This window comes from Erythrolamprus reginae, chromosome 9 (assembly GCF_031021105.1).
Source record: "Erythrolamprus reginae isolate rEryReg1 chromosome 9, rEryReg1.hap1, whole genome shotgun sequence".
Lineage (NCBI taxonomy): Eukaryota > Metazoa > Chordata > Lepidosauria > Squamata > Dipsadidae > Erythrolamprus > Erythrolamprus reginae.
This window is the reverse complement of record NC_091958.1, coordinates 9,075,714-9,089,209: the sequence shown is the minus strand read 5'-3', so window position 1 is coordinate 9,089,209 and position 13,496 is coordinate 9,075,714. Positions and strand designations below refer to the sequence as shown.

The 13,496-nt window shown below is 41.1% G+C and overlaps 2 protein-coding genes across 2 annotated transcripts in view; one reads left to right on the top strand and one right to left on the bottom strand.

The window, feature by feature from the left end:
• Positions 1-8,967, top strand: part of LOC139172479 (histamine H3 receptor-like) — a 23,577-nt gene extending 14,610 nt beyond the window's left edge. The window contains exons 3-4 of the mRNA XM_070761627.1: positions 3,992-4,158; positions 6,767-8,967. Coding sequence (XP_070617728.1) covers positions 3,992-4,158; positions 6,767-7,654 — 1,055 coding nt within the window. The 3' untranslated portion in view covers positions 7,655-8,967. The remainder of the gene's footprint in view (positions 1-3,991; positions 4,159-6,766) is intronic.
• The window catches only part of VPS35 (VPS35 retromer complex component), a 24,026-nt gene continuing 19,278 nt past the window's right edge, over positions 8,749-13,496 (bottom strand). The window contains exons 16-17 of the mRNA XM_070760264.1: positions 10,955-11,098; positions 8,749-9,836 (exon numbers count right to left, since the gene is read on the bottom strand). Of these exons, the coding sequence (XP_070616365.1) occupies positions 9,657-9,836; positions 10,955-11,098 (324 nt within the window). The 3' untranslated portion in view covers positions 8,749-9,656. The remainder of the gene's footprint in view (positions 9,837-10,954; positions 11,099-13,496) is intronic.

The following is a 13,496-nucleotide window of genomic DNA, read 5'->3' as shown; positions in this document are numbered from 1 at the left end:
AGGAATTAAGAAAATTACTTCTGAATTATTTTTAGTTTCCAAACATTCATAAAACTTTCCCCAGAAGGATGGAAGGTTGAGTCCATCTTGAGCACTGTCAGCATTGAACTCCAGGCTGTGTGCAGTTTGCCTGCAATACTGCACTTTAGTGCAGTGGTTGGACTGGGATGGGATGGGTTTATATAGAACTCCAAACCAAGTTGTGATGGGATTTTGAAATTAGCAGAACTAATTTCTGCTAGAGAACATTATGTTTTTTTTTAAATAGGAAAGTGAACACAAGAACAAGGAGGCACAATCTGAAGTTAGTTGGAGGAAAGATCAGAAAGCATGAGAAAATGTTATTTGACTGAAAGAGTAGTAAATGCTTGGAACAAACTTCCAGCAGACGTGGTTGGTAAATCCACATTTAAACATGCCTGGGATAAAATACAGGAAATACTATAAGGGCAGACTAGATGGACCATAAGGTCTTTTGCTGCCGTCAATCTTCTATGTTTCTATCCAAACTCTCAATGGCAATCATTAATGTTGACACAGATTTATTATGATGATACTTCCCATCCATCCAATACATTTAATCTGATTGTTGAATTAATTCATTTGTAGATTTACATAATGCAATGAACTGTAAACCAAGGGAAAAAATGAACTGCATTAAGTTTCAGAGGAAAGTCTCAGAAGTATGTGTAAAAATGCTGTGTAAAAATAAATAAGTGTAGCAGGGAAAGCAAAGTCAAAGATTGAAGCCACCTGGGCTTGGAATACAAAGAATAACTACAGTGAAGACAATGTGTAGTTCTATTGACATGGCAACCACAGAGTTTAATCACTTTTTGGTTCAGTTTGTATTCATTTTTTTAAAAAGGGAATTTACTTCACAGGGATAATATGTGCACAAAGAAGAGAAAAGGGCATTGTTGCTCGTGGGCTAAAAATGAGAATTTAGTTAATATCATAGTGGCAAACGTCTGGCTTAGAGGTACAATGGCATTAATTTTTCTTCCTCTCAGTAAGGGCTGGAAAGGTAGCTTTTCATGTGGAATCTAAAGAAGTGGAGAAGGGAACAGCTACAATTCCCAACCGCTCTCTGGTATCTCTTTAAACCCAGAGTCCCCAAACAAGGCAGACAGAACCTATTTACATTTGAAAGGAGGAATTAAAGGGGGAGAATTTGCTCATTAAACCTGAGACTGAAAATCTCCATTGCATCTCTTGAAAACATGGATTGCTCGCCTTTGACTGGGAGTCTTCAGCGCACTCTTCTTAACACTTAAAATCAGGGAGGGAGGGGGGGAGGGAGGGAGGAAGAAAGGAAGGGAGGATAGTACAAGGGCTGAAGGAAGGGAAGAGAGGGAGGGAAGGAAGGAAGCAAGGAGGGAGGGAGAAAAGAAAGAGAGGATGGGAGGAAGGAGGGAGGGAGGATAGTATGAGGGCTGAGGGAAGGGAAGAGAAGAGAGGAAGAAGGGAAGGGAAGGAAGCAAGGAGAGAGGGAGAAAAGATAGTACAAGGGCTGAGAGAAGGGGAGGGAAGAAATGGAGGGGAAGAAGGGAAGGACCAAAAGGAAGAGAAGGGAGAGAGGGAGGGAAGCAAGGAGGGAGAAATGGAGAAAAGGAAGAAAGGGAGGATGGGGGAAGGGAAGGGAGAGAAAGAGAATCAAGGAGGGAGAAAAGGAAGTAACTTGCATTTGAGGTCTGTGGCAGTGGATTTTGAGGAAGGTAGGGGCCTGCATACCTAGTGATGGTGGTTGAGTTGATGGTGGTTGAAACGTAGGCTGTTGTTACTTTTAATGCAGTCAGCACGGTAGTCAATATATGAGTTAGTTTCATCCAAGTCTTGCCGTCTTTTGAGTTCAGACCGCAGTTCACGGGAGTGGATTCTTTGTTGGGTGGATAGGTCAGGCCTTGAGCGAAGTTTGTTATGGCTGGCGTTGCTTCTGGCATTTGAGTTGATAGTATGTATGAATTTTTGCTTGCTGGTCTCATTTATACAAATGACTCTGCAGAATAGTGGAGTTCATCGTATCTGAACTCCAAGCCGTTGTGGGAAACATTGGTGATGTCCTCAGGGGAGATGGTTAGTGTCTGACAGCTATTATCTTTGTAATATCATCAATTTACTTGGTGTCCTCCAGACGAAATAAAATAGCATTGGGACATCTTTGTTCTCTTTCAATGGCATCTCCGATGAGTAAGATGTTATTTATTGAGCAGGTGGCTGGTTGTGGTTGAGGTTGTTGAATTGGAATAAAATTTTGAGTTGCTGGATGTTGACTTGTTGAATTTTTGTTTTCAAGAGATGCTAAGCATGTTTCTATATTGTTAAGGGATGATAGTAAATGTGTTTCTATGTTGTCAGGTTTCCATGGTGTTGATCCTATCAAACATGACACTAAATTTGTCGAATTTGGGCTTGCATGATGGGCAGAGATGAGTAAGTATATTTGTAGGAATTGGATTATGTTTTCGGTTAATCCCAGGCGTGTGTGGTGGGCATACTTGTATTATTCTCATGAAGGAATCTGTACCTAGAAAGCATTTGGAGGGAGCATTTATGTCATTGGTAAATATGTCTTTCTTTTTTTATTGTCTCATTGGTAGATATATCCATCGTTTTCCTTGGTTGTTTGGTAGTGGAAGTTTTTCTTGGCATTGTAGATTAAGCAATAATTAGTTAACTTGTTTAAACAGTAAATATGGCAAACAGTTCAACATTTAAAACAGTAAATATGCTAATCAATGTCATGCTGATCAATACTTCTAACTGATCAATGTAATAGACTTTCCATTAATAGACTCACAGCCAATTAGTCAATGTTGCAATATTCATAGCAGTTAATCTGTTAACAATAGATCGGCAAACAATGTCACCTTAATCAATTAAAATAATTAAACACTAATTAATTACATTCTAATGAATCAATCTATTAACTAAATATAGAATAACTAATCAGCTGGACAATCAATTAAGTAAGCATTGCTAATCAAGTATTTAATAATTCAGAGAAAGAGCCTCGCCATCCTACCTGGGTGCCACCTGTGATTATGAACGCTGCATCTGGTTGGTTGTGAGTCTATTAGGGGTAGTGATTTCTGACAGTCTCAAAATGGGTGAGCAGTGTGGTCGGGCAGTAGGAAAAGCAAGTAGGATGCTTGGTTGCATAGCTAGAGGTATAACAAGCAGGAAGAGGGAGATTGTGATCCCCTTATATAGAGCGCTGGTGAGACCACATTTGGAATACTGTGTTCAGTTCTGGAGACCTCACCTACAAAAAGATATTGACAAAATTGAACGGGTCCAAAGACGGGCTACAAGAATGGTGGAAGGTCTTAAGCATAAAACCTATCAGGAAAGACTTCATGATCTCAATCTGTATAGTCTGGAGGACAGAAGGAAAGGGGGGGGACATGATCGAAACATTTAAATATGTTAAAGGGTTAAATAAGGTTCAGGAGGGAAGTGTTTTTAATAGGAAAGTGAACACAAGAACAAGGGGACACAATCTGAAGTTAGTTGGGGGAAAGATCAAAAGCAACGTGAGAAAATATTATTTTACTGAAAGAGTAGTAGATCCTTGGAACAAACTTCCAGCAGACGTGGTTGGTAAATCCAGAGTCACTGAATTTAAACATGCCTGGGATAAACATATATCCATTGTAAGATAAAATACAGGAAATAGTATAAGGGCAGACTAGATGGACCATGAGGTCTTTTCTGCCGTCAGTCTTCTATGTTTCTATCTCTTGAGCTTTTTTAAGACGACATTGCACAGCCAACTGCAGTTGGTTTTCCCACACATCACAAGAGGGTTGAATTGGATAATCTCTGCATTTCTTTTCAAGTCTTCATTTCTATGAAATTGTGCCCGATTTCCACGTGACTGTGCCAGAAAGATTGAGAGTGTGGAAGATCCCTGCTTGTCATTAAAAGCTGCCTATAATTTGATTTCAGCTTATGGCTGTCTCCGCAACCTTGTTTCCTTTGCCCCCAGGTGGATTTTGTATTCCCCTTTACATCCCATATATCCTGACCGATGAATGGAAATTTGGGAAAGCCCTGTGTAAGCTCTGGTTGGTGGTCGATTACCTAGTCTGCACCGCTTCTGGATTCAACATTGTCTTGATCAGTTTTGACCGATTCATCTCCGTAACGAGGGCGGTAAGTAACATTGCTTTCCGTGGGCTTTCGATGACCTCCAGCCAGGATCACCTTCTCAGCATCCAAGTGCCACCTGTGTGAAATCTAGGCAGGTGACACAAAGTCACACATTCTGCAGGGCCACCAACCCACTGCAACTAAATAAGTCAAACTGCTTTGAAATTTAAGGCACACCCAAGTGATTGTGGTTGCACAGAGAAACTGATGGCTTCTAGGTGTTTAGAAAACAGTGCCGTGAATTACAACTAGCCACCCCTATTTAGCATTTAGATTTAGCATTATTTCTGCCTTGGCAGATTGAAGGGCCTTGGTTCATTCTCCCAACGTTTTCTGACTCATTCTGTTTCTGACATCATCACAGTTCTTCTCCTGTATGTGACCAAGGATATAGAATAGAATAGAATTTTTATTGGCCAAGTGTGATTGGACACAAGGAATTTGTCTTGGTGCAGATGCTCTCAGCGTACATAAAATAAAATATACATTTGTCAAGAATCATATGGTACAACACTTAATGATTGTCATAGGGGTCAAATAAGCAATGAAGAAGCAATATTAATAAAAATCTTAGGATATAAGCAACAAATTACAGTCATACAGTCAACATGGGAGGAAATGGGTGATAGGAATGATGAGAAAAACTAGTAGAATAGAAGTGCAGATTTAGTAGAAAGTCTGACAGTGTTGAGGGAATTATTTGTTTAGTAGAGTGATGGCGTTCGGAAAAAAAACTGTTCTTGTGTCTAGTTGTCTTGGTGTGCAGTGCTCTGTAGCGACGTTTTGAGGGTAGGAGTTGAAACAGTTTGTGTCCAGGATGTGAGGGGTCAGTAAATATTTCCCCGCCCTCTTTTTGACTCGTGCAGTATACAGGTCCCTAATGGAAGGCAGGTTGGCAGCAATTGGTTTTTCTGCAGTTCTGATTATCCTCTGAAGTCTGTGTTGGTCCTGTTGGGTTGCAGCACCAAACCAGACAGTTATAGAGGTGCAGATGACAGACTCAATGATTCCTCTGTAGAACTGTATCAGCAGCTCCTTGGGCAGTTTGAGCTTCCTGAGCTGGCGCAGAAAGAACATTCTTTGTTGTGCTTTTTTGATGATGTTTTTGATGTTAGGTAACCATTTTAGGTCTTGAGATATGATAGAACTTAGAAATTTGAAGGTCTCTACTGTTGATACTGTGTTGTCTAGTATTGTGAGAGGTGGAAGGGTTTCTCTTAAAGTCTACCACCATTTCTACGGTTTTGAGTGTGTTCAGTTCTAGATTGTTCTGGTCACACCACAAGGATAGTTGTTCAACTTCCCGTCTGTATGCGGATTCATCATATGGCAGCCATTGTCTTTTCCTCAAAGCGTAAAACAATATTCTGAAACCTCAATACCAATTTTAGGACCACTAATCCATTCTGGCTGGAAAATTCTGGGAGTTGGACTCCACAAGTCTTAAAGCTGCCAAGGTTAAGCCATCCTTAGTCAAAACTTTCCTCCACATCACACTGAAGGAAAACGTTGAACCCGTTCACACGTGAAGACATACAAGATCTACCTAACAATGGCTTTTGAAATCCACTCCAAATCCATACATACATGGAACTCACTCAGCATAAGAAGCATAGCATGGTCTCAAAAACTGCAGTTAAGATGGCAACAACAGGCAAACTACCTGCTGTTGATATTCACACATTACACTAAAGGCACAATGTGGATTTCTTAGCTTGACTTCTTAAATTGTGGAGAACAGCTACTGTATGTAAACTCAGTTTTAAAGTAGCATGTGATGAAACCAATAGTAACTGCTTTTTTAAACAACTGTGGTTAAGCAAGGCATAGCTTGGTATACACTACGTAAAACAGGTTTACAGCTTAGCATAATGATCCAAGTCAGTCGAAGTTTTAACTCTGAAAGTCCAAGAGTGAAAACCTGTGGTTGGCCATCAACCATGAAAATAGTTGTTCCGTCTGATAAACAAGCTTTTCATAATACAGTGGTACCTCTACTTACGAACTTAATTCGTTCTGTGACCAGGTTCCTAAGTAGAAATGTTTGTAAGAAGAAGCAATTTTTCCCTTAGGAATCAATGTAAAAGGAAATAAGGCATGTGACTGGGAAAACCACAGGGAGGGTGGAGGCCCTGTTTCCTCCCAGGAGATTCCTAGAGAGGCCCCATGGAGGCTTCTCCCTGCCTTTTCCGGTTAGTTTCGGGGGGTCGGGTTTGTAAGTGGAAAATGGTTCTTGAGAAGAGGCAAAAACATCTTGAACACTCGGTTCTTATCTAGAAAAGTTCGTAAGTAGAGGCATTCGTAGGTAGAGGTACCACTGTAGTTGTTCCTTAGTTTTCCATCTGATAAACAACCTTTGCATAATAATCAGATTTCCTCCTGTTTTAGTTGATCACGCTGAGCCTGCGGGAGGGATCAAATTTGTCATAAGTCTCAAGCCCCTTCACACCCACAAGAGATCTAAGTCCAGCTCAAATTCTGTTGACTCTTATCTACTTCCAATTGGACTCGACCATTTGTAGTTCAGATACTTGCATTAGCATACAATAAACCTGATATATTCATTTGAAGTGCTTGGGTTCCTGGGCTTGATATCTATATTTTCTTCTAGGTGAGCTACAGAGTTCAGAAAGGGATGACCAAAAGCACAGTGGGGAAGATGATTACGGTGTGGATTGCAGCATTTCTCCTCTATGGTCCAGCCATTATCAGCTGGGAGTACATAGCCCAGAAGAGCATCCTCCCTGAGAACAAGTGTTACGCTGAGTTCCACTACAACTGGTACTTCCTCATGATCGCCTCCACCATTGAGTTCTTCACCCCATTCATTAGCGTCACCTACTTCAACTTCAGTATCTATTTCAACATCCACAAGCGGACACCCATCACAAGCAAGAGCTCCTCAGCAGCCCCAAAGGACTGTGGACTTTTTTGCTGCAGGAAGAAACGAGAGCACGTCGTATCTTTCACAAAAAGAGGAGGAGAGAGGAAGGAGAAAGTGAACAGCTTCACCTCTAGCAAGCCGGAGGTGGGAAGGCTCAGCATCCCTAACCTCCAGACTCAGTCGGTAGAGTTTAACATCAATCAAGACTTTCCACCTTGGCAGGTAGACATTCAAACCAAATCACCATGGTTTGGCGATTTGGATTACAAAGCTCTAGAGAACATATCCAGCACCACACGGAAAGCAGAGGTGGCTAATACTGCCGCCAGCCGGTTTAGGCTTTCCCGGGATAAGAAAATAGCCAAATCTTTAGCCATCGTTGTCTGCATCTTTTTTGTATGTTGGGCACCCTACACCCTTCTAATGATCATCAGAGCTGGTTGTCATGGGAGATGCATCCACCACGACCTCTATGAAGTATCATTTTGGCTATTGTGGTTGAATTCAGCTATTAATCCTGTATTATATCCTTTGTGCCACATCAGTTTCAGAAAAGCCTTTTTGAAATTGCTCTGCCCGGCCAAGGCAAAAATCCACCCCAATATTTTTACATGAGAGGACACTGAAGAGACATTTCTGCATAGATACCTGTGACACAGGAGCACTGAGCATGATCCTATCCTCCAAGTAGGAAAGACAAATTCAAATTTTCAATCCTGAGAGTTTTACTGACTTTTACTACATCTCTTGGGCAAAAAATGAAAGAATGAAGTTCAACCTTGATTCCAGAAAATGCAAGTCCTTATGTATGCAAATAAGGACTAATTTATTCTCTGGTACCTTAGCTCAGAACACTGTAAATTCCCAAATGAGTCCTCATTCTTAAGAAATAATATAATTCTGATGTAAAGCAATTTAACCGGAGGACATTGTACATTTGTATTGAAGTTAACTGCACTTTTTTGTTTTAAAAGGCAGTTTCTTTTTGCACGTAAGGCTTTTGTACATGTGGATTTTTGAAAAAAGAAATATTTCTCCACTTTATATTGCAGAAAGCACAGTGCAATGTGTCCAGTCTGTGAGTGGAGCTTGCTCATGTGCTATGGTGCTTTCCCAAGGATTACTCACCGTTCCATGGAATTATTCCAATTCCACTTGGCAAAAGGCCACTGAGGTACAAGAGTCCCTTTGGACTTTACTCATTGCCGACTCTAGCGAGTGATGCTCATCTCCATTTTAAGGCGACGGAGTCAGCACTGCCAGAAGACATTTCATGGTCATGTGGCCAGCATAAGGATGCAGAGAGCTATTACTTCCCACTAAAGTGGCATCTATTAATCTACTTGCGTTTGCATGCTTTCGAACTGCTAGGCTGGCAGGAGCTGGGGCGAGGATATTGTGTGGAGGTTGAGTCTCAAACGTGGGCTGCCAGCTTTCCAGCCTACAAGCTCAGTGTCTTAATTATTGAGCCACTGCATCATCCTAATCGTGAGCAAACCTATCACAAAAGTTGGGTCGAAAAGTAAGACAGACTTCATCAGGCAATTTCAACACATCAAGCCGTGACTTACTGAATGCATAACTTCCCCCGTGTGAAAACAGCCATGGCTGCTATGCCAGGGTTCTTAACAGAGTCATCAATTGCAGTCTCTTTTTTAAAAAAGAGGTAGAATGATCATTAAATGCAACAGGAGATAGTTGAAGCCATATCCATTAATAGCAACTTTATTGTTATACTGGCACAAATTAAGGATACAGATTGCATTTCCCCCTAATTTGACAGTACTGAAGGTTATATACTCTATAGACCACCGTCTGATTTGAATTTTCTTACTATTATCTTGATAAATATGCCCTGTGTACTATACTGAACCCTCGCTGTATGTCACTTGAGTCCCCATATGCAAAATATAACTTTCTTGGTTTAATTTCTTTCCTTTTTTTTAAAAGAATGGTGCTTTATAACTCCAAATACATGCATGAAGATATTCTGGGTTGGGGGGGGGGGGGGACCTGACAGAACTCTGACAAATATGGGGAGAAAAAAGGAGAAAGTGGAATCTGACAGACAAGAAAATGAAACGTCTTTTTTTAAAAAAAATAGTAGTCCACAGCCTTAGTAACACTTGCAGATGAAAAGGTAGATTAGAGATTATATGGCTTTTGGGCGGAAATGTGAGGACAGAAGAGAAGGAGAGAAAAATCAGAAGACGAGGAAGGAGGGGGAGGAGAAAGGCAATACAGCCACATGGAATTTTAGAAGAACGGATTCAGTCATGCTAATTTTCTATCGGCCTGCTAATCCATACCTTGGAAATTCTGAGAGGAATACTTAAATCCCAAATGCTTGGAAGAAGCAGCCTAGAACATATTCGCACATTCATTCATTCACACACACACACACACACAAAAGAAGAGTGAACCGAAAGCCTATTGTTGGCACTCCCAAAAGGCACAAAAGTCTATGATCTCTAATGCAAGAAGAATGATAATTAACAACAAAATGCCGTGCGTCTTTGCACATGAAAAGACAGAGGACAAGCGCCCACAGAATGGGACCGGGATGGGTGGGTGGGTGGATGGGTGAGTGAGTGAGTGAGTGCGGTTGTCTTTTTGTTTAAATGGCCAGCCCTTCGTAAATTGGACCCTCAGATTCGGGGGATTCCCTCCTCAAGCGCAAATGCTCCAGCGTGTTCTGAAAATGTTTGTTGATCTGTTCTGTCTCCTCGGTCGATTCGAGATTAGGAAGGTCTTCCTGGATTTTTTGAATGAGCTGATTCAACACCTGAATTGTCACCTATGTTTAAAAAAAAAAAAGAGAAGTGTGTCAAACAGATGGAGTTTACACAATGCACGATCTGGTTTGTTGCCAAGACCACCGTGACGCTGCCGAACAACATCTCCCATCATCCCTCGTTCTTCTCCAGCCTGACTGCTGAGCAACAACTGGGAAAGAGGCGAATCATACGGTCGCAACTAAATGTGGGGGACATGATTGAAACATTTAAATATGTTAGGTGGAAGGTCTTAAGCATAAAACGTATCAGGAAAGACTTCATGAACTCAATCTGTATAGTCTGGAGGACAGAAGGAAAAGGGGGGACATGATCGAATCATTTAAATATGTTAAAGAGTTAAATAAGGTTTAGGAGGGAAGTGTTTTTAATAGGAAAGTGAACACAAGAACAAGGGGACACAATCTGAAGTTAGTTGGTAAAAAGATCAAAAGCAACGTGAGAAAATATTATTTCACTGAAAGAGTAGTAGATCCTTGGAACAAACTTTCAGCAGACATGGTTGGTAAATCCACAGTAACTGAATTTAAACATGCCTGGGATAAACATATATCCATTGTAAGATGAAATACAGGAAATAGTATAAGGGCAGACTAGATGGACCATGAGGTCTTTTTCCGCCATCAGTCTTCTATGTTTCTATGTTTCTATGTTAAAGGGTTAAATAAGGTTCAGGAGGGAAGTGTTTTCAATAGGAAAGTGAACACAAGAACAAGGGGGCACAATCTGAGGTTAGTTGGGGGAAAGATTAGAAGTAATGTGAGAAAATACTATTTCACTGAAAGAGTAGTAGATGCTTGGAACAAACTTCCAGCAGACGTGGCCGGTAAATCCACAGTAACTGAATTTAAACATGCCTGGGATAAACATAGATCCATCCTAAGATAAAATACAGGAAATAGTATAAGGGCAGAGTAGATGGACCATGAGGTCTTTTTCTGCCGTCAATCTTCTATGTTTCTATGTGGGATTGCAACAGTGGTGGGTTGCTGCTTATTCGGACCGGTTTGCCCATACTGGTAGTGATGGCTGACCGGCCATGCCCCAGAATGGGTCTTCCGGGATGGGAGCGGAGGCAGACTTTGCACCTCTGCCCAAAACACAAGGTGCTGCTCCTTACCGCATCGTTCTCTTTTTCATAAAAGTAGATATATCTGTTTAAAATTTCTATGAAGAGCTGGACTTGCAGAGAAGGATCCATGCACTGGTTGGCTATCTTCAGTGCCTTTTTCAAGCATTCCATGACTCTCTTGCCTCCATGGAGCTAAGGGACGAGGAAAAAGAGGGCATTAGAACTGCCCACATCAACACATTTAGGTAATGATTTCCCCCAAATGTTTAGCCGATTTTGGGACAAGGAAGAAATTCACAAAACTCCAAAGAAAATGCAATCAATTTGCACCTCTCACACATCAATCAGAGTCCGTATTCCTTCCAGAACCCTGCTAAACTATGCCAAGGCTGTAATTTCTCTTTAACGCAGACATTATTTATTTATTATTTATTTATTTATTAGATTTGTATGCCGTCCCTCTCTGAAGACTTGGGGCGGCTTACAGCATATCATATAAAACAATGAAATACAAAGACAAATCCAGTTAAATAAAATTACATAACCTAAAATCCCAAAATTTTAAAAATCAATCACACATTCAGATCTCAACCAGACATCACATTCATTGGCCAGGGGGCCAAGACCTAATTGCTCCATACTGGCGACATAGGTGTGTCTTAAGACTATTTATTTTATTTTTTTATTTATTGGATTTGCATGACGCCTTTCTCCGAGGACTTGGGGCAGCTCACGACATATCAAAACAATATACAATATACATATCTAAACAATCCAATTAATATAGCTAAAAACTTTTTAAAACTCTAATAAAATTTAAAATCATTCATCCCCATTCAAGTATTACAGAAGCCGAGGAAGGTAGGGGTACTGCTTAATCCCAATTAAACAGTGTTTTCCACATTTAACAACGTTAAGACATGCAGACTTTAAATTCTGGAATTCCCCAGACACCATCCCTTCCATAGTGGTCCAGACTAGGAAATCAAAACCAAGAATCAAATTCTACCTTCATTGTGAGAATACAGCAATAGCATGTTTCCAACCTGAAAGAACACTCCCCTCTCCCCTGCCTTTACTTTCCAAAAAAGGGAGGGTCCATTCCTGAGATACTTTTTCCACCCCAATGCCTTCTATGGGCTATGATGGCTCATATTTATTTATTTATTCATTCATTCATTCATTCTACTTCTATGCCACCCAATCCCAAAGAACTCAGAGTGGCTTACAACACCAACACTCCATAGTCTGCATTGGTTGCCGATCAGTTTCCGGTCACAATTCAAAGTGTTGGTTATGACCTATAAAGCCCTTCATGGCACCGGGCCAGATTATCTCAGGAACCGCCTTCTGCTGCACGAATCCCAGCGACCAGTTAGATCCCACAGAGTGGGTCTTCTCCAGGTCCCGTCAACTAAACAATGCCGCTTGGCAGGACCCAGGGGAAGAGCCTTCTCTGTGGCGGCCCCGGCCCTCTGGAACCAACTCCCCCCAGAAATTAGAATTGCCCCCACCCTCCTTGCCTTTCGTAAGCTACTTAAAACCCACATCTGCCGCCAGGCATGGGGGAATTGAGATACTCTTTCCCCCTAGGCCTTTACAATTTTATGCATGGTATGTCTGTTTGGTTTTTATATTAATGGGTTTTTAATAGTTTTTAGTATTGGATTATTATTGTACACTGTCTTATTATTGCTGTTAGCCGCCCCGAGTCTCCGGAGAGGGGCGGCATACAAATCCAATCAATCAATCAACAAACAAACAAACAAATAAAATATGAGTACAATATAAATAGATACAAAACAGTAGAAAGAAGGCGAACATTATCTAAGGCTAAAACATTATCAAACTAAAAACCCCACTAAAAAGTTATTATAAAAAATGACAGTCACACTCAAATACATACACACCATTCTTGCAATTGGCCATCGAAGATGTAAATTTATGGCCCGCAGGTCTGCCGGCAAAACTAGGTCTTTGTGGCCTTGGGAAAGGCCAGCAGGGTGGGACCAGTACAGACATTGGGGGGGGAGTTGCTTCCATAGAGTCGGGGCAGCCACAGAGAAGGCCCTCCCCTGTGGTTCCGCCAACCTGCATTGCTTAGTCGACGGGGCGCAGAGGAGGCCAACTCTGTGAGATCTTATTGGTCTCTGGGACGCAGTGTTCCCTCTAATTTTTTTGGGGGGGGGGTGGAAAAGTATAGTGTCTGAGCGGCACAGAAATAATAAATAAATAAATAAACAAACAAACAAATAAAAAACCCACCCTGTTTTGCCTCAGAGAATTTCAAAATAAAATACTGTACTGTGTGTCTATAACAGTGAGCTCATAATAGGGCAACTCTATCAATATCAAAATGCCACTTAAATAGTTGAGCTAGTTTCAAACTAGATTTTGATTTTCTTTCTCTCTTCCTTACTCCCATTCTTTTTCTTTCTCTTTTCCTTCCTCTCTTTTTTCTATCTGTTTCTCTCTCTTCCTCTCTTCCTCTCTCTCTCCTTCCCTCTCACTCTTTCCCTCTCGGCTTCTGGGCAGGTTTGAAAAACTCTGAGTTGATGATGATTTTTAAGTGAGCAATTGCTCACTGCTC